Source organism: Erpetoichthys calabaricus, chromosome 2 (assembly GCF_900747795.2).
Source record: "Erpetoichthys calabaricus chromosome 2, fErpCal1.3, whole genome shotgun sequence".
NCBI classification, from domain to species: Eukaryota; Metazoa; Chordata; class Cladistia; order Polypteriformes; family Polypteridae; genus Erpetoichthys; species Erpetoichthys calabaricus.
The window spans coordinates 9,837,554-9,859,909 of NC_041395.2; the positions used below are offsets into that span (position 1 = coordinate 9,837,554).

Sequence of the window (22,356 nt, forward strand, 5' to 3'; positions counted from 1 at the left end):
CGAGTGGCTGGAGCAGGCCAAGGGGAACCCTCATAAACACCTGGCTGTGGCAGATAGATGGTCATTTCCGGAGGGTGAGACTGGACTGCATGCCTGCATGGAGGGTTGCCAATCATGATCCTCAGCTGTTTCGTCGTGTTGTGGGTGCGGCAACGCGCTGTACCAGTGCATGCTCCCCAAAAGTATTCAGACCTCTTTTCTTTCTGCCAACTTTTTTGTGTTGTACATTTCATTTTAAATGGATAAATTTGCCATTTTTGCCCATCAGTCTACACAATAACCCATAATGACAAAGTAAAAACTTGATTTCAGAAAGGTTTGAATGTTTAATTTTTAAAATTGAATTTTCTCATTCCTAGAAGTATTCAGACCCTTTGCTGTGTATAAATATAAAGTATTTTTCATTTTACGTACATTAGGTATGTTGTCTGATTTGGTCATATGAGTATCCCAGGGTACTTAAATTGCATGTGTCTCTGTTCAATATTAAGGAAGATTTAAGCTAACAAAGTTTAAATTTATTTATCTCCCTAAATACAGGTATAAGCTGCACAGAAATGGTCCTCATATCGTTTTAAAGCTTTTTTCCAGCTCTTATTTTGTGTAAATACTATGCTATCCCCCAAAATAAAAAATTGCAATGTTACGAGTGATTGTAACGTTAAAAATAAAATAGCAAAAAATCCTGTATTTTAAAATGGGTCCGTTTTTTACCAAAGCTAGCTTATAATGTCATCTCCATAAAATGTGGTCTTTGGTCTATATATCCAATCATGATGCTGCAGACCTGATAGAGAAGCCATCTATTAGATGTGTCCAAACACCAGCACCTGCATTTGCGGAGTTCTATGCTATACTCCACCACCGAGCGTGCAAGAGCAATTGCGGCATTATAACGGCTCTCCTATGTCTTCTTTGGGAACTTAGAAAGGTGTAAAGTGTCAAAATCTGAGTAAGTAGCCGCTATTACCTGGCACGTGTAATGACGTTTCCGTTACAATGAATAGTATAGGATTTATGAAAAATTGAAGATTCCACCAGTTACTTTACCAAAACGTCAGCCATCACATACAGCAACATCGGCAAGTTGCGTCTGTCACTGCTGCTTTGCCTTAAGATAAATAAGTCATGGATTGACCCAGGGAACTGGGCCATTATGATTCCCAGTTTCTCCTTGCCATCACAGAATTAGAGTATTTTCATTATATTCCTTACTTTTGAGGTTTAATATGTTTGCCGCTTCAATGCACATTATCTTAATGGCTAATTATTGTGCATGTGAGTCATCATTTGGCTGGTTTGGCTACATTTTCCTCTTTGATCAATGCTGTTGTGATTTCCCAGTTTCTCTGAATTGTTGCATATGCATGGTTCAGAACTGCCGTAAATACAGTGGACTCTTGACTTACGAACTCAATTCGTTCACGAGGGCTGGTTGTAGCTCAAGTTGGTTGTAAGTCAAGACTATTTTTCCCATAAGAAATAATGGAAATACCCATAATGCTTTCCGAACCTCCCACAGCAACACTTACTTAACCTTTTCATAATAAAAAAGGGTTGTATAATGTGCATAATTTACCAATAATTTTTCTAATGTACTAACCAAAAAGTTATAAAAAGTGCCTAGCCTACCAGAAACAACAATTTCGTACTGTACTCACCATTTAATTTGACATCTTTGTGCTGCAGGAAGGGATGAGGAGGAGAATGAAATGGAAGGTGGTTATTGTTTGGAAGGAGCCTCCTTATACAAATCTTTTCTTTGTAAAATTGTCGAGATGGTAGATTTCGACATGCTGTACATATTAGTGAGATCGGTCACACAAACACCACTCTCATATTTCCGCACAATTTCCTTCTTCGTTTCGATTGTGATCGCTTTCTTTACCTTCGTTACCTTCTCTTCCTTCCTTAGCAATTATCGAAAAAAATTATATAAATCACTGCACTGACCGAAATTATGTCCACAAACACATGTATCTGGGCTCCAACTGATGCTTACGAACGCTCTCGGCTGTTTGTTTACAATCGCGCAAGCGGATACACGTGACTGCATTCAGGTCGTAACGCAAGATGTTGGTCGTAAATCAAAACAAAAATTTTGGTCGTAAATCAAGTTGTTCGCATGTCAGGCCGGTCGTATATCAAGGGTCGACTGTACAAGCAAGCTATCTGTCAAGTTTTCTTTTATTAGACCTGACTTTTGTATGGAAGGTGGCATATTTACTTTTTGGATCTCTTTTAGACTGTATGCAAATTTTATATATCTAACTCCAAGAACCAAGGACATAAAAAACTGTGATAGAGACAGATAATTAATCTTGTGTAGTTTCAAGCAGAGGAGACTGCATGGGGAACTCATCCAGGTCTTCAGAATCCTCAAAGGCATTTTTAAAGGAGATCTAGCTGAATTTTTAAGGATGAATTACATATTTGTCAACACCAGGTGAAATTGAGGGGAAGTGCATTTCAGATTGAAGCCAGGAAGCACTTCTTTATGCAAAGAGTTGTGGGAATGTGGAACAAACTACCAAGACATGGAGTTGAAGCAGAAACCTTGACAACCTTTATGAAATATTTGGATGAGATATTGGGACTGCTTAGCTATTGGCTAAACAACTGAATGACAATTGGAATTAATGGTGTCCTCCTATTTCTCAGATTTCTTATATTAAAAGTGGGGAAAGATGAAGAAGAAGAACCGTATAATTTATCACAGTGGATCTTTCATGAGAGAATGGCGTGCTGTTAGTTGTTATAATATTAAAGAATTTGGGAATACAAATGGTGAGACAAAAAAACAAAAGAATTTTTGGCAGTTCTGATCTTGAGTGCATGGCATTGGCAAATGTGACCTAGTAAGACAGGTGCTTAATGATGTTGTTCACACAATTCTGTGATTGTCCTGGTTATATTTTGACTAACCATTTTCATGATTTGAATAATCATACTTACAGTGTGTGTAATGTAGAGTATTTAGCTAAATTTAACCTTGCTTTGCACAAATTAATGAAGAATTTGTCATATCAATGTCTGAGATCTCTTTATCATAGTAGGAACTACAGATGGAGTTTGAATGGGGTGATGTGGGACTAGCGTTGGGCTGCAGTATGCCATGGTAGAAGTGTGGGATCACCAACATGTGGTGCTGCGTTTAAATTAAGGAATCATTCCATGGCACAAATTATTACTGACGGTGAAGTGTTAAAAATCCCCCAGACAGAGAAGGAGTGGCAAAGAGGTCTGATAGTTTATCCGTGGCCTCTTTCTACCTCATGTGATGCAAACGTAATCAGGGTTTGACCTGGTCCTTAAAGTAGTTGTTGGGCGGCAGACCTGCAGGAACACCCGGGACTATTAGAGGTACTTCTAGTCTGAAGACCTGAAGGTTTCCTTAGCTCACTCCTGATTCCAAACATTGCTCCTTGGAGCTTCTCCAGAAGAAATTCATGCTTATTTTTTAAAATATCCTTCTGGTCACCCCTCAGTTGACCTTGAAATCGGGTTTGGTGTAGAGGAAAGAGTTTGCCTAACAGGATGAAACAGGCAAGTCCAGAAGTTCAAGAACTATCAGAGAGGTGAGGAAGGTTTGGGAAGTGGTACGTGCTTTAGGCACTCCACACAGTAGACAGCAGGAGTAGTAGGTTTATTTTTTCCTTTGTTTTCTGTTACTCTGTGTTCTACCTGTATGTAAGCCCTCTATAATATTTTTATTAATAAAATACTCCTTAATATCCTGTTTTCTTGTTTAGGGTTGGTTTTGTAATTCCCTCAAAAGGTCCTGTTCCCAAAATTGTCATAGATCAGTGAATGTGAATCTGTGGTTATCTGCAGAAGTTAACTGCCAGTGATTCAATAGCAATAGCAAATAGTATTGTTGATAGTGGGCAGTCCTGTTTCATTTGTTTAAAGTTTGTTTAAAGTGAAATATTAAGAACAAGGGGGCTCCGCCCCCTGCTTGCTTCGCTCGCCTACCCCCTGGGTTGGGTAACCCGAAATACATTGATGAATGTATGAGATATATTGGAGTGTAAAGGTGTAGATGACGAACAAAGGAAGTAAAGAACCCATAGCATGGCACATTAGAAGGATCTATTGGAATACTTCTTTATACACAACATTTGTAGTAAAATCATTGATAGATTGCGTCATCTGGATCTAACACGCAGATCTGTGCATATTTGCGTTCGTGATTTGGCTCAGGGTGCACTGTTCCAATCCGATGTAATATTTGTCCACATACGCGAAAGCAGTATAGGCCATTGCCAGCTGGTGGCCTGATATTTACCCCGGTAGATGCAAAAGCAAATGAACTATTGTAGGATCTAATGCAGTCCATAATGTTTTTACTTTCGAGTACATTGTTAGTTATCTACATCCGTAGATATTCAGGATATTCATCTAAAGGAGGCAGTCTAACCTGACCCCTTTGACAACAACGTGTAAACTCATTAGTTGTATTGCCAGTTGTTTCTTCAGGGAAGTTAAGTGAATGAAAATGACAGCAAATGATATTCATTAATCCTAATGTATGTTCATTAATAGTGGACGCATTACAGAATGCGTTGTCAGCTAATTGGCGGAATTGTTTAGCATCTGTTTGTCGTTCCTATTTTATCTATTGCCTCTGCTGTTTGAGAGGCGCGTTGTAGGCGCCTGTGTTCATTAATTGTATTCAGGCGGGCTCGTTTCTGTATGTCCATTAGTTGAAAAGTTTCGTTTTGGAGCCGAAGCCGTGACCGTGACTCCATTAGTTATCCGTTGTATACCGTTAGTAATATGGATAATTGCACTTACAGTTAATACGGAGCGATTTCTGTGGTTGTACTGTTAATAATGCATCACTGTAATGTGATTCACATATGCTATATGGTTTGGACGTGTGAGGATGCCGTACATTTAATACGGTGAGTTGTTTATTCTCATTACCCGGACCATGCTGTGTAGTGTGGACGTTTAGTTCAGAAGTGCGTTGTAGGCGCATGCACCTTTCGTACTTTCACACACCTTCCGTACTATCTTTGTGGACCTGTGGGGCCTCCGTAGCCTCTTCCGTTCGACTCTGGGGTGCAGCACAGAATCCTCTTTTTTGTGTGGCTGTGTCGTTAGTCGTTAGCTATGGGCGTGTTGTTGCTTCATATCTCATTCACGTTAGTTGAGCTCTTTCGCTTTTGGGCCATGACTCCTTCGTTCGCAGTGGATCAGATTTCGCTTGCGGTTTATGTGACGCGCGCTGTAGGCGCCTGCGCACTATGTCTCATGGTCCCATCGCCGTGTACCTGCGTCCATGCCTTCCGGTTTACCATTCTTGGTTAGTAATATGGATGTATGTTATGTTTGCAAGTAGAAGCTTCTAGGCTATAATTTCAGCTAACATTCTTAAACATGCCTAATCTAACTCATGCCAACAGGGGTCAAAGTCTATAAAAGCAGCACTGGGTTCAACTGGGCCTGTTATGAATTGGGGATTTAACCAACACATATATATTTATGTACAATATACAGTATATGTATTCATTTACCTCTGTTGTCTTTTTTAAGGTTTTACTTGATTCTGGAGTCCATACTGGATGTCTTTCAAATGGAGATTTGATCATGGCTGAAAATGTTAAGGTCAGTTTATTTTTAATTCATTAAGGAGAGTTAAGCTAGCCATATCTTTGTTAAAACGATGAGTTACAGTATATACATAACTGTTTGCTACACTGCAACCTTGTTAAACCTGAAATTATCATTGCATGATACCTTTTTACGTTCTCGTTTACGAAGTATAAGGAAAGTATTGTAATCGTTCAAAGATTCGATGTCGAGATTTTAATGAATCTTGACATTTTAGACCTCCCTGACTTTCTCGTATACGAAGTATAGGGAAAGTATTGGAATCCTACAAAAATTCCATTTTGAGATTTTGATGAATCTTGATGTTTTAGACTTCCCTGAGTCTGAAAATACAATTTTTGGAATTATGTCTGTGTGTGTATGTAAACAAGATAACTTGAGTACACTTTCACTTTGGTCAAACCAAGTATTAGGTACAAAATGTTGATTTTTATCAACTTTTGGGCTATTTCTGCTAATCGGAAGTGGTACTTTACCTTTCATTCATGCAGCTGCAGAGTCCAATTTTTTCACTTTTTTACTTTTGAAATAATTGTTCAATATTTTATAAATTTGATTTGATTTGTTGTTGATGGTTCTTTAATGTACAAAATATAAAAATATATTGTCTTGTGATTTACTCCTCAAATATTCATCCACATATCTGAGTATATAAGAAAGTCAAGGGCAGACCACTCCCGATTTTTTTAGTTACCTGTAGTGTTACAACTGGTATTAAATTGTGCCATTTGTTGTTGGCTTTATATCAAGTCTGGAACATCTACTTTTGTTTTGAGGAGTTATCTACTTAATATTCTCAAGCCTGCGTTATTGGTCAAGTGTAAGACAAGAATCAAGATGAAATGTTGGGGTGCCAACCGAGCCACCTTGTTTACTGAAATTAAATAAGGAGACTCAAAATAATAAGTGCTCAGTGGTATGATTAAAAAACAAAAAGCCAAATATAGCCATTGGCTATAGTGTAAAGGCTCTGAAGATTGGTCAAGCTTCAGGGTTGCACAGGTGGCTCATCTCCCGAATAAACGCCTTGCATTTATAGCTTGTAGGGCAGAGTGGTGGCTCTGATGCTATGGGTCCGCATTGGTAATCGGTTCAATCCCATAAAACTCTAAAAGTGACTCTACTTTGTTGGGCCCTTGAGCAAGGCCCTTAACCTGCTATTGCTTCTTAATCTGACATTATGACGTTAATCTGCCTCCAGTCCTGCATGGAGGCCCTTCAACCTACAGGGAAAAACTTGGGGGTTCGTGGCAGAATTGACATTCCAGCCACCATAAAAATCCTCTGACTGTTTCCATTCCATCTGAACTAGTGTGATGTGCTGAGGTGTAACCTGTTGCATGACTGCACTCGGGTCCTAATCTGGGATCCTAAGTACTGGCACACATTAGAAGAGCTGCACCATCTTGGCCAACACTACAACTAAACAGGGCGAGTAACAGGCACAAAAATCTATCTATTCAAGACCCCATCTCTGTTCATCTCCGCTCATTATAACTAACACCTGCCATGGCAGTACACAACCATAGGGTGGTGATTGGTGACCAGCTATCCTTAATTGGCCACATTGCAACTATCTATTGCTCGTGCTGATACACTCTGTATAACCATTACAAAAACTCAGACCATATCTGATGGAGTATGCAGCCCGAATTCTGGTCCAGGCATTGGTCTTGTCAAATCTTGACTATTGCAGCATTGTATTAGCAGGAATACACTGCCAAGCTGCTGGTGATGATTTAAATTTCAATGGCATGTCTTGTGTTCAGCCTGCCAAGATGGGCACATGCCACTCTTCTTTTCAGGCTGCTCCTCTGCTCTATTAAAGCAACACATATTAAGTTCAAACCCTTGAAGTAGTCAGTGGGTCAGCACCTATGTCTATGGAGACACTCATCGGGTCCTTTGCTCCCCTCTTCCACTCAGGTCATTTTATGAACATGAGACACTGCTGCTTGGTATTAAATCTCAAACTAGAGTCCCATCATGCATAACTTCTAAGTGGTAGAATGAGCTGCCCACCTCCATCCGAACTGCTGACTCCCTCATTCATAAGCAGAAGGCTCTCTTGCTCTGTGAATGTCTGTCTGTCCAGTTTATATTGGCTGTAATTGGTTCAAAGATGAATTAGTCTTGAGTTCTGTTTGGTCTTAAGCTCTTCATTTGTGATGATCAACTTTGTAACCTTGTCCAATGGCACTTGTTTTCGAAACTGTTCCTCCCAAAATTATTTTCCTTGATTATGTTGATCTCTTTTGTAAGTTGATTTTGGATATCTGCAAAGTGAATTAATGAAACTTCTGAACATGCACTTCAGAACAGGTCATCCATTCTAAGCTTCAGGTTATCCACTAGAAGCTAATCATGTTCTGGCACTGCCAGTACATGGATGGGAGACCAACGAGGAAGTGTTTAGATTGCTGCTAGAAAAGGTGTTGGCGAGGCCAGCAGGGGGATGCTTAACCCTGTGGTCTGAATGTGGATTCTAAGGCCCCAGTGCAGTGATGGGGACACTGTGCCGTAAAAATGGCGCCATCCTTCAGATGAGATGTAAAATCGAGGTCTTGACTCTCTGTGGACATCCTCCATAATTAGCAGGGTGTATTCCGATGTTCTGGCTAAATTGCCCTCCATGGCCTAGTCATTCTAGCTCCCTAATCATCCCCTATCACTAATTAGCTATCTCTCTCACCACTTCACCACCTAACAGCTAACGTGTGCTGAGAGTACAGGCACAAAAATGGCTGCCATCGCATCATTCAGGTTAATGCTGCACATTAATGGTGGTTGAAGTGGCTTCACACACTCAAAGTAAAAAGCACTATATAAATGTAAAGAATTAACTATTAATAATAATAATAATAATAACTAGGGGGCTTTACTCCCCTTCCCCGCCCCCCTAGGCGCGTCTCTGCCGCTCGTGTTGTGAAGAGGGGGGCTGAACGCACGCTAAGGAGATGCAGTCGCTCCTCCGAAACCCCCTCATAAACTGTGATACAATGGGAAACAAATCCATTTTTTTTTCCTCCTATTTGCCCGATCAGCTGTTGGCTTGCTTCTGCCATGCTGTGTGATCTGCATGTCGCACAGAGCTTCGACCATTTAAAAGCTTGTACAGCAGCTGTCCTTTTGTGTCACTGCCTTGTCTCGCGGGACACGTGAAGTATCTCTGAGAAAATCACATCTTGTCTCCTTCCAAGATATTTTTTTATAATAGAGAGATAGCATCATTTGTGAATGGAGCTTTCCTTTAAACAAGTGGGTGATGAAGAAGATGATATTACTCTGTAAAGGACTGACTTCCGTTTGCAGACATATCACTGTGCGATATACCGTATATACTCGTGTTTAAGTTCTCCCACGGATAAGTCAGGACTTGATTTTACCGTATAATTTCCGGTATTTTATAATGTCGGTCGTATAAATCGAATGTGGAAATCTCCCGCTATTGATTCAAGAGATTATAATATGCTAACGCCCACCTGAGAGAGTAACCTCGGAGCACACGGCCTTTTTTTCTATGTATTGTGCCTACGTGACCACACAGTAATACCTGACCTATTCCGAAAGAGATTTTTGCACTCTTTTGTGTATCACACACCCTCATACACCTTTATCGTAAGAGCATCCCTTATCTACGATGGAGCATTCGATCAGAAAAAATTATGAAGCTGGTTTGAAATTAAAAGTCGTTGAAGTGGCAAAAGAAATTGGAAACTGCGGTGCTGCAACAAAATTCGATGCGTCTGAGAAACTGGTGTGAGATTGGAGGAGGCAAGAAGACATACAAAAAAAATGTGTCGCATTTTTGAACGGGCCTATAAGTCGGGGTCTGATTTTATGATCAATTTTTTAGGTTTCAAGACCTGACTTATACATGAAAATATACGGTAATTGCAGTGGTCAGACAAAGTTCTGAAATATTAGTTGCCTTGCAGAGGAATGCACTTCACTTTAATTAGTTAATTATAATTTGGTTTGGCAAAGACAGATTTAGTCAACAAAGACAGGTAAACAATCTTAAGTATTACATTAAAACCTGATGAACACTTTTAGAAGTTTACACTGTAGGGCCAATGGTAGACATCTGTGTGCAACAGGACTGAAAGGCATCTCCACCATCCTCTCATTTGAGTTTTTAAACCAAATGTAGATTATATTTAGAGCCTGGCTTTACTTCTTAACTTGCCAGATTTTTTGATATGACTCACAGATTGTATTAAAAAAAAGATCAACAGAAGGATATTCATATTTGTTTATTAAATTTAAACTAATTCAGCCACATCTATAACATTTAAAATTCTAATTACAAGAATGTTACACCGAAAAAGCAGCTGGTGCCCATTATGGCAGCAAACCCTGTGAATCTGGCAACAATTTTGACAGCATAGACAGTGGAAACAGATCTGGCAGTGCTTAAGCCACCTAAATTAATCCTGTGCAATTTGAACAAAATAAACTTAATTCATAGCTTTGGGAGTCACACACCGGATAATTCCCTCTAATACATTTTCTTCTACAATTAAGAAATGACATGGCCAACATAAAAGTAATTAAACAACTTCCAACATAGTCATTTTTTCTTTTCCACTGGTTCCGATTTATTGTTAAGTGTATACAGTATAATGCAGCTCATACTTGCACATCCCAAAAAGGCTAATAATAATAGTGTAATACAGGTAGAAGGCATTGACTACAACATCAGATATACTGATATATTAAAATACAGTGGCGTGCAAAAGTATTCAATCCCCTTAGTCATCCTAATTTTCTGCAAGCCAAAAGATTTGTCACATTTTTAGCCATTCAGTATTTTTAATGTAAACTCTTATGCTGTAACAATACAATTCCAAATTCTAAAGAAACCATTTTCTGTAGGTGTTGAAGTGAAGAAGAAAAGCTCCAAAGTTTGTGTTGGCATAAGTAATTCAACATCTGTGCTTTGAAAGCTCCAGGTTTAAAAACGAATGCTCAATTGGTACTAAGGGGGCCAAAGTGTGGCAAGAAAAAATAAAAATAAAAAAATAATTAAATATTGTGAAGAAAGCAAACAACACAGCTTTTAACTTTTGGGGTTTCCGCCCCGGTTTACTGCAACACAAAAAGAGTAACGTCTCCACAATACAAAGGTAATGGTCAACATCGGACCCAGTATGCAGGGAATGGGGAAAATTTATACAGGGGGACAGGAAATTAAACAGCTTAATGCTGGGAAAACTGAGATGCAGGACAGGAGATTGACGTCATCGTCCCGGAACTGGAGGGTAGAAGGGAACCCGGAAGTATGGCAGCTTTATGTTTTTTCCCGGCTTTGTTACAGCGGTGAGTCCTCGTTCTGGCTGATGAAACAAGAAGAAAGGTTAGTGCGCCGTCTCTGTCCCTCGGCATGAGTTGTCGCGATGTGGCCCGGGTCCTTAAACTGCTCCCCATGCGCTCATGCGTGACATTATACAGTATATATAATATATATATATCTCAAATGAGAATGCCATCGACAGACTCTTGGACATAAATTCAGCATATGCAAACTTAAGAAGAACATATTCATAATAAACAAGATTTCACACCCAATACCCCCCCCCCCCCCCCCAATCACACTGACATAGCCACCTTACCCACCCACGTAATTTTTTGCTGTATATTGCTTTTGATTCTTGTAAGTCTAAGCATTATCCTCTGATGAAGACCCCTGGCAGGGGTTGAAAGCTCAGGAATAAAAACTACTTTATGATACGTGATTCATTTTTCTCCCTTTGTGGATCACCAGCTGCAAATATATGTATATATAATATATATATATATATATTATTATATATATATTATTATATATATTATTATATATACATCCATCCATCCATTTTCCAACCCGCTGAATCCGAACACAGGGTCACGGGGGTCTGCTGGAGCCAATCCCAGCCAACACAGGGCACAAGGCAGGAAACAATCCTGGGCAGGGTGCCAACCCACCGCAGGACACACACAAACACACCCACACACCAAGCACACACTAGGGCCAATTTAGAATCACCAATCCACCTAACCTGCATGTCTTTGGAATGTGGGAGGAAACCGGAGCGCCCGGAGGAAACCCACGCAGACACTGGGAGAACATGCAAACTCCACACAGGGAGGACCCGGGAATCGAACCCAGGTCCCCAGATCTCCCAACTGCGAGGCAGCAGCGCTACCCACTGCGCCACCATGCCACCCATTATATATATATATATACACAGTGGACCTCAGTTTGCGAGCATAATTTGTTCCGGAAACGTGCTCGTAGTCCAAAGCACTCGTATATCAAAGTGAATTTCCCCATAAGAAATAATGGAAACTCACATGATTTGTTCCACAACCCAAAACTATTCATATAAAAATGATTGATACAAAATATAAAGTAAAAATACATAAAACAAATTAACTTGCACTTTACCTTTGAAAAGAATCGTGGCTGGTGTGAGTGAGTTTCTAAACTCTTGTGGGATTGCACCCAACGGGACGACACGCGGAAGAGCGTCCCAAAGCAACCGCAGTCTCCCAGCGCTGTAGCAGTTCTCCATAAAAGCGAATCCGAAAAGATCGCGGACATGCTATAAGCACCTGCCATCAATGGGTGATACAAGGAACATTAAAAATGTGCAGGGCCCTGCCTGACTGCTGTTTCTGTGTATAAATAACTGTGCTGTTGCTTTTTCAAGCTGAGTAAAGCTTGTGTTGCTAAAGTACTGAGACTCAGCTTCGTGTTTTAGGGTGCAAGACGGGAACTCGCACGTCACAGCACACACGCGCACGTGAGCACACACACTCACTCACACATGAGTGCGCATGAGCACACATACACACACACACACACGAGCTTGCGCACGCGCGCACACAGTCACAATGCTAATGCTGTAGTAAACACTATACGCTCGTACGGATGTTGACTATATGAGTGAGGCACGCCGACTCAGACGGAGAATAGGAGACGATTGCCCACAATCCCGCAGTGAGAGAGAGAGAAGAACCATCAGCTCAGTTGAGATCACATGACGCTCAGCAGACAAAGCGTATACAGTATAGGCGGAGTGGTGGCTCTGAGGCTAGGGATCTGCACTAGCAATCGGAAGGTTGCCGGTTCGAATCCCGTAAATGCCAATAGGGACTCTGCTCTGTTGGGCCCTTCAGCAAGGTCCTTAACCTGCAATTGCTGAGCGCTTTGAGTAGTGAGAAAAGCGCTATATAAATGCAAAGAATTATTATTATTAATTATTATTATTATTACATACTACTCGTACTGCAAGACCTCGCTTATTTATCAAGTGAAAATTTATTAAAAATTTTTGCTCGTCTTGCAAAACACTCGTAAACCAAGTTACTCGCAAACCGAGGTTCCACTGTATGTATGTATATATATATATATATATATATATATATATATATATATATATATATATATATATATATATATATATATTACTGCATACAATGCAGTAATAACTTGGGAAGGTGAATAAGCATTTTTTAACAAGATGGGATAACTTTCATTACATTTCACATAATCAGATTGTGGCAACTACTAAAATCATTGGTTTATATAGGCAAAGTCATGTTCCCGACACCATTTTTTGGTTTAATATTCAATTAGTGAGTGGATAGATCTGTTACTTTTCAAATCAGACTTCAGTGTTTTCCCTCTGTGCACCTGCTTATCATCATCAGAATTATCAAAAATGTCAGAGACTGATGGGTCGTCTTTAACTAGCCAAAGTCTGATAAGCCTTCATTGTGAATTCATCGGGCTTCAGATGTCCTCCAGTTTACACTTCCCATTACATCAAGGTAATGATTTATCATTTACCAAGAAACTAATTAGTCACAATATGTTTGTGTGTTAGAACATGATTATATCCAGATGGCCAAGCTATATTACAAATGACATTTTATAGTTCACAATAAATCTTCAGTCATTAATGTTTGAATCTATTTACATTCATATACCAGTATATTGCAAATTTCATATGGATTCATTTAATGCTTTCAGTTAACAAAAATTCAAATGAATAGAAGCTTAATTTAAACTTGGCATTTACTGTAGACAAATCTAAGTGTGTAGTATTTAAATGTAGTTTATAATTGAATATCACAGTAGGCTGTGTCTACCACAGATGCATTGTGTATTCTATTCTTATTTAGTTTGCTGAGTCTACTGTTAATGATTAATTCACTGCAGAACCCGTCATGCCCACTTAATTGATGCATCTTCTAACACCTCAAGATTTATTTTGCATAGTGAAGTAAATTTATTTGACAAGTTGGTAAGTGTGTGTTTTAAAAGTTTTTTGTAGACTCGTCATAGTTTTAACAAACAAAACTCTGTTACTTTGTAAACTTCACGATGAGAACATTATTTTTGATCAGTATGACTAAGTTCATAATTATTCATGTTGATTGTCAATGGATTCCTTGCCATCTGTTCATCACACTCCAAATGGTCTCCCTTTATGTGTAATTATTTATTTATTTTTTGCTAGAGTTAATTCTGTTTTAGAGTAGATGATCAACATTTGTAAAGTTAAAATGTGATTTATACTATTTAATTTCTTCTTCTTTCGGCTGCTCCCGTTAAGGGTTGCCACAGGCAATCATCTTCTTCCATATCTTTCTGTCCTCTGCATCTTGTTCTGTTACACCCATCACCTGCATGTCCTCTCTCACCACATCCATAAACCTTCACTTGGGCCTTCCTCTTCTCCTCTTGCCTGGCAGCTCTATCCTTAGCATCTTTCTCCCAATATACCCCTCATCTCTCCTCTGCACATGTCCAAACCAACGCAATCTCGCCTGTCTGACTTTGTCTCCCAACCGTCCAACCTGAGCTGACCATCTAATGTCCTCATTTCTAATCCTGTCCATCCTCGTCACACCCAATGCAAATCTTAGCATCTTTAACTCTGCCACCTCCAGCTCTGTCTCATGCTTTCTGGTCAGTGCCACTGTCTCCAACCCAAATAACATAGCTGGTCTCACTACCATCCTGCAGACCTTCCCTTTCACTCTTGCTTATACCCCTCTGTCACAAATTACTCCTGACACTCTTCTCCACCCATTCCACCCTGCCTGCACTCTCTTTTTCACCTCTCTTACACAATCCCCATTACTCTGTACTGTTGATCCCAAGTATTTAAACTCGTCCACCTTCGCCAACTCTACTCCCTCATCCTCACCATTCCACTGACCTCCCTCTCATTTACACACATGTATTCTGTCTTGTTCCTACTGACCTTCATTCCTCTCCTCTCTAAAGCATATCTCCATCTCTCTAGGGTCTCCTCAACCTGCTCCCTACTATCACTACAGATCACAATGTCATCAGCAAACATCACAGTCCACGGGGACTCCTGTCTAATCTCGTCTGTCAACCTGTCCATCACCATTGCAAATAAGAAAGGGCTCCAAGCTGATCGCTGATGTAATCCCACCTCCACGTTGAATGCATCCGTCACTCCTACCACAGACCTCACCACTGTCACACTTCTCTCATACATATCCTGTACAACTCTTACATACTTCTCTGCCACTCCCGACTTCCTCATACAATACCACAGCTCCTCTCGAGGCACCCTGTCATGTGCTTTCTCCAGGTCCACAAAGGCACAATACAACTCCTTCTGGCCTTCTCTAAACTACTCCATCAACATCCTCAGAGCAAACATCACATCTGTGGTGCTCTTTCTTGGCATGAAACCATACTGCTGCTCACTAATCATCACCTCACTTCTTAACTGTGCTTCCACTACTCTTTCCCATAACTCCATGCTGTGGCTCATCAATTTTATTCCCCTGTAGTTACTGCAGTCCTGCACATCTCCCTTTATTTTTAAATATCAACACCAGTATACTTCTTCTCCACTCCTCAGGCATCCTCTCACTTTCCAAGATTCCATTAAACAATCTGGTTAAAAACTCCACTGCCATCTCTCCTAAACACCTCCATGCTTCCATAGGTATGTCATGTGGACCAGCGGCCTTTCCATTCTTCATCCTCTTCATTGCTGTCCTTACTTCCTCCTTGCTAATCCGTTGCACTTCCTAATTCACTATCTTCACATCATCCAACTTCTTCTCTCTCTCGTTGTCTTCATTCATCAGCCTCTCAAAGTACTCTTTCCATCTGCTCAACACACTCTCCTCGCTTGTGAGTACGTTTCCATCTTTATCCTTTATCACCCTTACCTGCTGCACATCTTTCCCAGCTCGGCCCCTCTGTAGCCCACTGGACCTTTTCTCCCTCCTTAGTGTCCAACCTCTCATACATCTCATCATACGCCTTTTCTTTAGCCTTCGCCACCTCTCTCTTCACCTTGCGCCTTATCTCCTTGTACTCTTGTCTACTTTATGCATCTCTCCAAGTATCCCACTTCTTCTTTGCCATCCTCGTCCTCTGTATACTCTCCTGTATTTCCTCATTCCATCACCAGGTTTCCTTTTCCTCCTTCCTCTTTCCAGATGTCATGCCAAGCACCCTTCTTGCTGTCACCCTTACTACATCTGCTGTAGTTTCCCAGCTGTCTGGTAATTCTTCACTGCCTCCCAGTTCCTGTCTCACCTCCTCCCTAAACTCAACCTTGCAGTCTTCCTTTTTCAACTTCTACCATTTGATCCTTGGCTCTGCCCTCACTCTCTCCATCTTCTTGATCTCCAACATCATCCTACAGACCACCATACTATGCTGCTTAACTACACTTTCGCCTGCCACCACTTTACAGTCTTCAATCTCCTTCAGATTGACTCGTCTGCATAGGATGTAATCTACCTTTGTGTATCTTCCTCCAGTCTTGTATGTAACCCTATGTTCCTCCCTCTTCTTAAAATACGTTTTCACCACAGCCATGTTGTTTTAGTTTGGGAAAATGGTTCAAAGGTTTTAACAGAAAATAAGCAGGCAAGAATCAGAGAGGAAAGGTCCAATACTTCAATTGTTTACTTGTTCAAATATAATATCAGTTACATACAATATAATAGCAATATACATGCAGATATAGGAATTGTACTATTGACTTACAGTAATATATATAAAGATATATGATTTATACTATTAACTTACAGTAATACAGATATGTGAATTATACTATTGACTTACAGTAATACATATATGTGAATTATACTATACTTACAGTAATATCAAAAGACCCAGAGCCATCATCCTAGACCAGTAGACTGAGGGAGCCCGCATGTCAGTCTCGTCAGAGGATCAACTCGTGAGCCTGGTCCAATACCGGGCGGTGTGCACGTTCCCCACGGTTGAGCTTCCGAAGAAACTGAGGGCGGAACCTTCCCTTATATACTAATTGAGTGTCCTTACCCAAAATGGCTTACGTGTAAGCAGTGTATACAGAAGTGATCAGTTTCAGCACACACCCTTCCACGGGACGCAGTATTGTTTTTCTTCTACTTGGCCCTCACTGAGATGGTGCCTAGTATCAGAAGACACACAATAACAAGCGTTGCTTGCAATGAAGCCCCTCGAAGTGAAAAACAAGTACATGGCCTTGACTGTATTCCCATAACATTCTGAAACTCTTTATGAGAAGCAAGTTTTTGCACATTCTTTCGCTATCATCCCAAACATTCCAATCTTTGTAGCTGGTTTTGCACTGAAGCGACCAATCCCCCCCTCTTACTCCTTTATTTCATCCCTTCTCCTGTTACAGAGAAAACCTTTTTTATTACAATCGGTCCCTCGCTCAGTGCAAAATCAGCAACCTTGTCTGTCGTGCTCTGTTATTAATTCGTTTTAAAACACAAAACACATAGCAATTAAATATAGTCATTAAAGCAATAATAATAATAAGCAGCACCAAAGGGTGTCCGTGTGCAACAACAGGTAAAATGTGATATCTACACAAGGTTATCATAGTGGTAACATTATATTGAAATCAATACCCATTACATATTGTATCATTACACCTAGTATATTCAGGTTTAACCGTTAACCATAAGCTACTGCTAATGTTCCATATATCTTGCCATATTTGCATATTATTAGTCCTTAAAGCCATTTGCATGTTATTTTTCTGTATCTGTGCTTGTAATATATTAAAAGTGCATACAGTCCAGTTCATGAAAGTTGAGACATTTAGCCATCGAATGTCATTGCTAGCCGTGATTATCCAATCTGAAGCGCGTTGTTCCCAGTTTACTGTTTGCTGATGAGAGACCATGGACTGAAGTAACCACCTAGCCATTTGGTCTGCCACTTTGTGAGTATGTCGTCCCACATTCTCAAGCTTGTTTGCAGTTATTTCATTATCTACGGTGTTTAAAGTTCCTAGGGTGGTGCCAACCCCTCCTAAGAAAGTGTCATACCATGCCCGTTTAGCACGCTTACACTGTGGCAACAGTGGAAGTGTCACTTGCCATGTAACCTTAGTCCTTTTTGCTGTCATAGAAACAAGTTTACATGTGTCAATTATTGGTTCTACATGTGACTGTCTTCGTTATGGGGGTTCTAGCCCACACGGCTATAGCAAGCATTGGTATAGTCCTGTTAATAATTTCAGTTGCATTGATCCAGCCAATGGGCCCAGTCTTATTAGAGGTGTATTCGCCTGATGTTGCATTGACCTCGCACTGTACCTTGGAGCCGTTCCAGGGCCCCATACACCAAGTTACTTTCGACGTCCAGGTAATATTTAAGTTTTCAGAGCACTCAATCAGATACTTCTGTGGTTTTACCCCCGGCACCTTCAAGTTCGAGGAGTAGATGGTGCACCCGTCACCAGTCGTAATGGTGAGGACATTGCAAGACTGATTCTCCGGACACGTGGTGTTCTCCTGACGTCTGGGCTTAGTGGAATTGTTCCACCGCCATCGGACCTGAGTCGTCTCTGTTGCCTCGCCTCCTAATGTGGTGGCTCCTACTTCATTTAGGACACCCCCAATTCTGTAAAACAAGAACACAGCATGTTGCACCCACTCCTCTCCTCCTCCTGAAACAGAATTTATGATTACGATACTACCTATTTACATTGTGTTAATTCTAAAAAAAAAAAAATAAAAAAATTTTAACTTACACTTTAGCTTTACCCTTAACAATTTCGTGCTGTATGTTCTAATTCTTCAACGGGATATAAAGTCCTTCCTTTATTTTTCCCTTTTCCTTTACCCTTGGCTTTCTTTCCTCCTTTCTAGTGTTTACTCTTGCGCCGGTTTTTCTCCTTATCTTAACATTACCCTGTGCATCAGTAAAAAGTCTGCGACGCATCACGGGTTTAGCCTGTAGAGGCAGAGGGTTAATTACCGACCCTGCATCGGGTCCGTCATCATCCTCATAATCATCATCCCAAATGTTACCGTCCCATTTTTCAGGATCCCACTCATGGACGTTAACTGCGGCTACAAACGCTTTGATCTTCGCAACATCCGGTCTGCGCTTCTTTTTCGCATTCACCTTGGCTATGCAAAAGGCTGCCTTTTCCGCCATCCCCTCGGCTCTCTGTACCCGCGGCAATAATACAGCTACCTGGGATTCGGCCATTGAGGCCCGCCCTAACGCATCCGCCAAGTCCATTTGCATTTTCTTAATCTCCCTTTCTTTTTCGTCTATCAGACTATCCAGATTTTTAACCGCAGTTAGCAAAACCCACCCTCGCGTCTGCAAGCCCATTATGGGTTCCTTTGCAGACACCTGACATTTCTTAAGCGCGGCTAGCACATTCACTGGTGTTGGGGGATCCAAGCTCTGCCAATATTGTGCTAATCCCCCCCCACATCTCAATTCTCTGGCGCAGTCTTCCCATACCGTTTCTTCCCAGCCGGGGAGAGGTAAAGGAGCTGCGCCAGGGTTTTTATCCTTTTTCTTAAACATCTCTGATTTCCTTTGCCTCACTTAATAGTTCAATATTTTACCAGATTCCCCAAAATCCTGCAACCGACTACGCCAAAATGTTTTAGTTTGGGAAAATGGTTCAAAGGTTTTAACAGAAAATAAGCAGGCAAGAATCAGAGAGGAAAGGTCCAATACTTCAATTGTTTACTTGTTCAAATATAATATCAGTTACATACAATATAATAGCAATATACATGCAGATATAGGAATTGTACTATTGACTTACAGTAATATATATAAAGATATATGATTTATACTATTAACTTACAGTAATACAGATATGTGAATTATACTATTGACTTACAGTAATACATATATGTGAATTATACTATACTTACAGTAATATCAAAAGACCCAGAGCCATCATCCTAGACCAGTAGACTGAGGGAGCCCGCATGTCAGTCTCGTCAGAGGATCAACTCGTGAGCCTGGTCCAATACCGGGCGGTGTGCACATTCCCCACGGTTGAGCTTCCGAAGAAACTGAGGGCGGAACCTTCCCTTATATACTAATTGAGTGTCCTTACCCAAAATGGCTTACGTGTAAGCAGTGTATACAGAAGTGATCAGTTTCAGCACACACCCTTCCACGGGACGCAGTATTGTTTTTCTTCTACTTGGCCCTCACTGAGATGGTGCCTAGTATCAGAAGACACACAATAACAAGCGTTGCTTGCAATGAAGCCCCTCGAAGTGAAAAACAAGTACATGGCCTTGACTGTATTCCCATAACATTCTGAAACTCTTTATGAGAAGCAAGTTTTTGCACATTCTTTCGCTATCATCCCAAACATTCCAATCTTTGTAGCTGGTTTTGCACTGAAGCGACCAATCCCCCCCTCTTACTCCTTTATTTCATCCCTTCTCCTGTTACAGAGAAAACCTTTTTTATTACACATGTCCATCCTTTTGGCAAAATCCACTATCCTCTGACCTTCTTCATTCCTCTCCTTGACACCATACCTACCCATCCTCTCCTCGTCTCCTCTGTTCCCTTCACCAACATGTCAATTGAAATCCGCTCCAATCACCACTTTCTGTCCCTTGGGGACACTGTTCAACACTTCATCCAACTCACTCCACAAATCTTCTTTCTCACCCGTCGCACTTCCAACTTGCAGTGCATATGCACTAATAACATTCATCATCACACCTCCAATTTCCAACTTCATAATCAATACTCTGCCTGACACTCTTTTCACCTCCAAAGCATTCTTGACATACTGTTCCTTCAGAATAACTCCGACCCCATTTCTCCTCCTATCCACACCATGATAGAATAATTTGAATCCCCCTCCGATCCACCTGGGCTTACTCCCCTTCCATTTAGTCTCTTGCATGCACAATATATCAACCTTCCTTCTCTCCATCATATCGGTTAGCTCTCTCCCCTTACCAGTCATACTGCCAACATTCAAAGTTCCTACCCTCAGTTCCACTTTCTTTACTTTCCTCCTCTCCTCCTGCCTCCGGACACGTCTCCCCCCTCTTCTTCTCCTTCTTCTTCTTCTTCGGCCAACAATAGCCCAATTTCCGCCAGCACCCTGTTCGCTAACAGTAGTGGTGGCGGTTGTTGTTAACCCAGGGCTCGACCGATCCGGTATGAAAATATGTATTGTTGTCTGCATATTGATTTGGCAAAATTTTACACCGGATTCCCTTCCTGATGTAACCCTCCCCATTTATCCGGGCTTGGGACCAGCACGAAGAAACACTATTACTACTACTATTTAATTTGTAACATGGAAATAATGTAAACCCTATGATGAAGATAACCACTTCTGCTAACATGTAAGAGAATGCTTAACATTTGCTAAAAAAACAAAAACAATATTACACACAAACACATATGCAGTATATACAGTATATATATATATATATATATATATATATATATATATATATATAATGTGTACACTAGTGTTTTGCCCCCTTTTCGTTTCACTTGCTAACCCTGTGCTACACGCTAGCCTCTTTGCAGTTCTGCCGCTCGCGTATGGGGAGTTGTACAATTTAAACAGATTTTTATTTTCATGGGAATTGTTACATATGCATAAAAGAACTGTTTTACAGTAAAGTAATTAACCATATTAAAAATGAGTAAAACATAATAATTTGAAAGTAAATTATGTTTCATGTTGTGTTAGAGTTATTCGTTGCCTAATACGATTTCATTGTTTTTTGCTTTGAAATTAACATGCAAATACTTTTTAAACTTAAACTTTTCCTGTTAAACTTCAGTAATAACAATTTTTTAAATTAAATTTTCGTCAATATCGCATTGAATTTTAATTCTGTGTTTGGATTTTCATTGTGACAATGTCACGTATAACTGGCCGTGATTGAATTTAGTTTCTTTCCCCCTATTAAATAAAATGACTTTTTCGTATGTTTGGCTCTGAGATTTGTTAATTGTCTTTGCAAAAGCTATTCTAATGGGAAACTGTTAACATTTTAATACAAATAGCATAACAAGATCTCCTTTGTTGTCTAATGTTACCTGCGGAAGATGTACTGCATTACCTTTCTTGGATACATTCTTCTTTCTACAGTAATTCGTGTGGTGGAAGACCAGACGGTGTTAACGGTTGTAGTTATTCTTCATGATATTGTAAGTTGATGTTTTCATCTTCCACACCATCACCACCAACTGTCTCTATTGATACTCATTTAACCAATTTGCTGCGTAACCGATCGTCATTTTTGACGTTAATTTGTTTGACTTCATCATTTCTCGGTGCTAGGATTGCCCGTGTACTCATTTTTTATGTTGATGACCCTTTGTGATGAAATTCTTAAATAAGATTTGAACCTAATACATCTTCGTTAATTGGGACCTTAAAGCGAGGAAAACGTTAAAATTAATAAGAG

General features: G+C 40.3%; 1 protein-coding gene across 1 annotated transcript in view; it reads left to right on the top strand.

The window, feature by feature from the left end:
• Positions 1-22,356, top strand: part of iftap (intraflagellar transport associated protein) — a 95,594-nt gene that overhangs the window by 28,391 nt on the left and 44,847 nt on the right. The window contains exon 5 of the mRNA XM_028791846.2: positions 5,542-5,613. Within this exon, the coding sequence (XP_028647679.2) occupies positions 5,542-5,613 (72 nt within the window). The remainder of the gene's footprint in view (positions 1-5,541; positions 5,614-22,356) is intronic.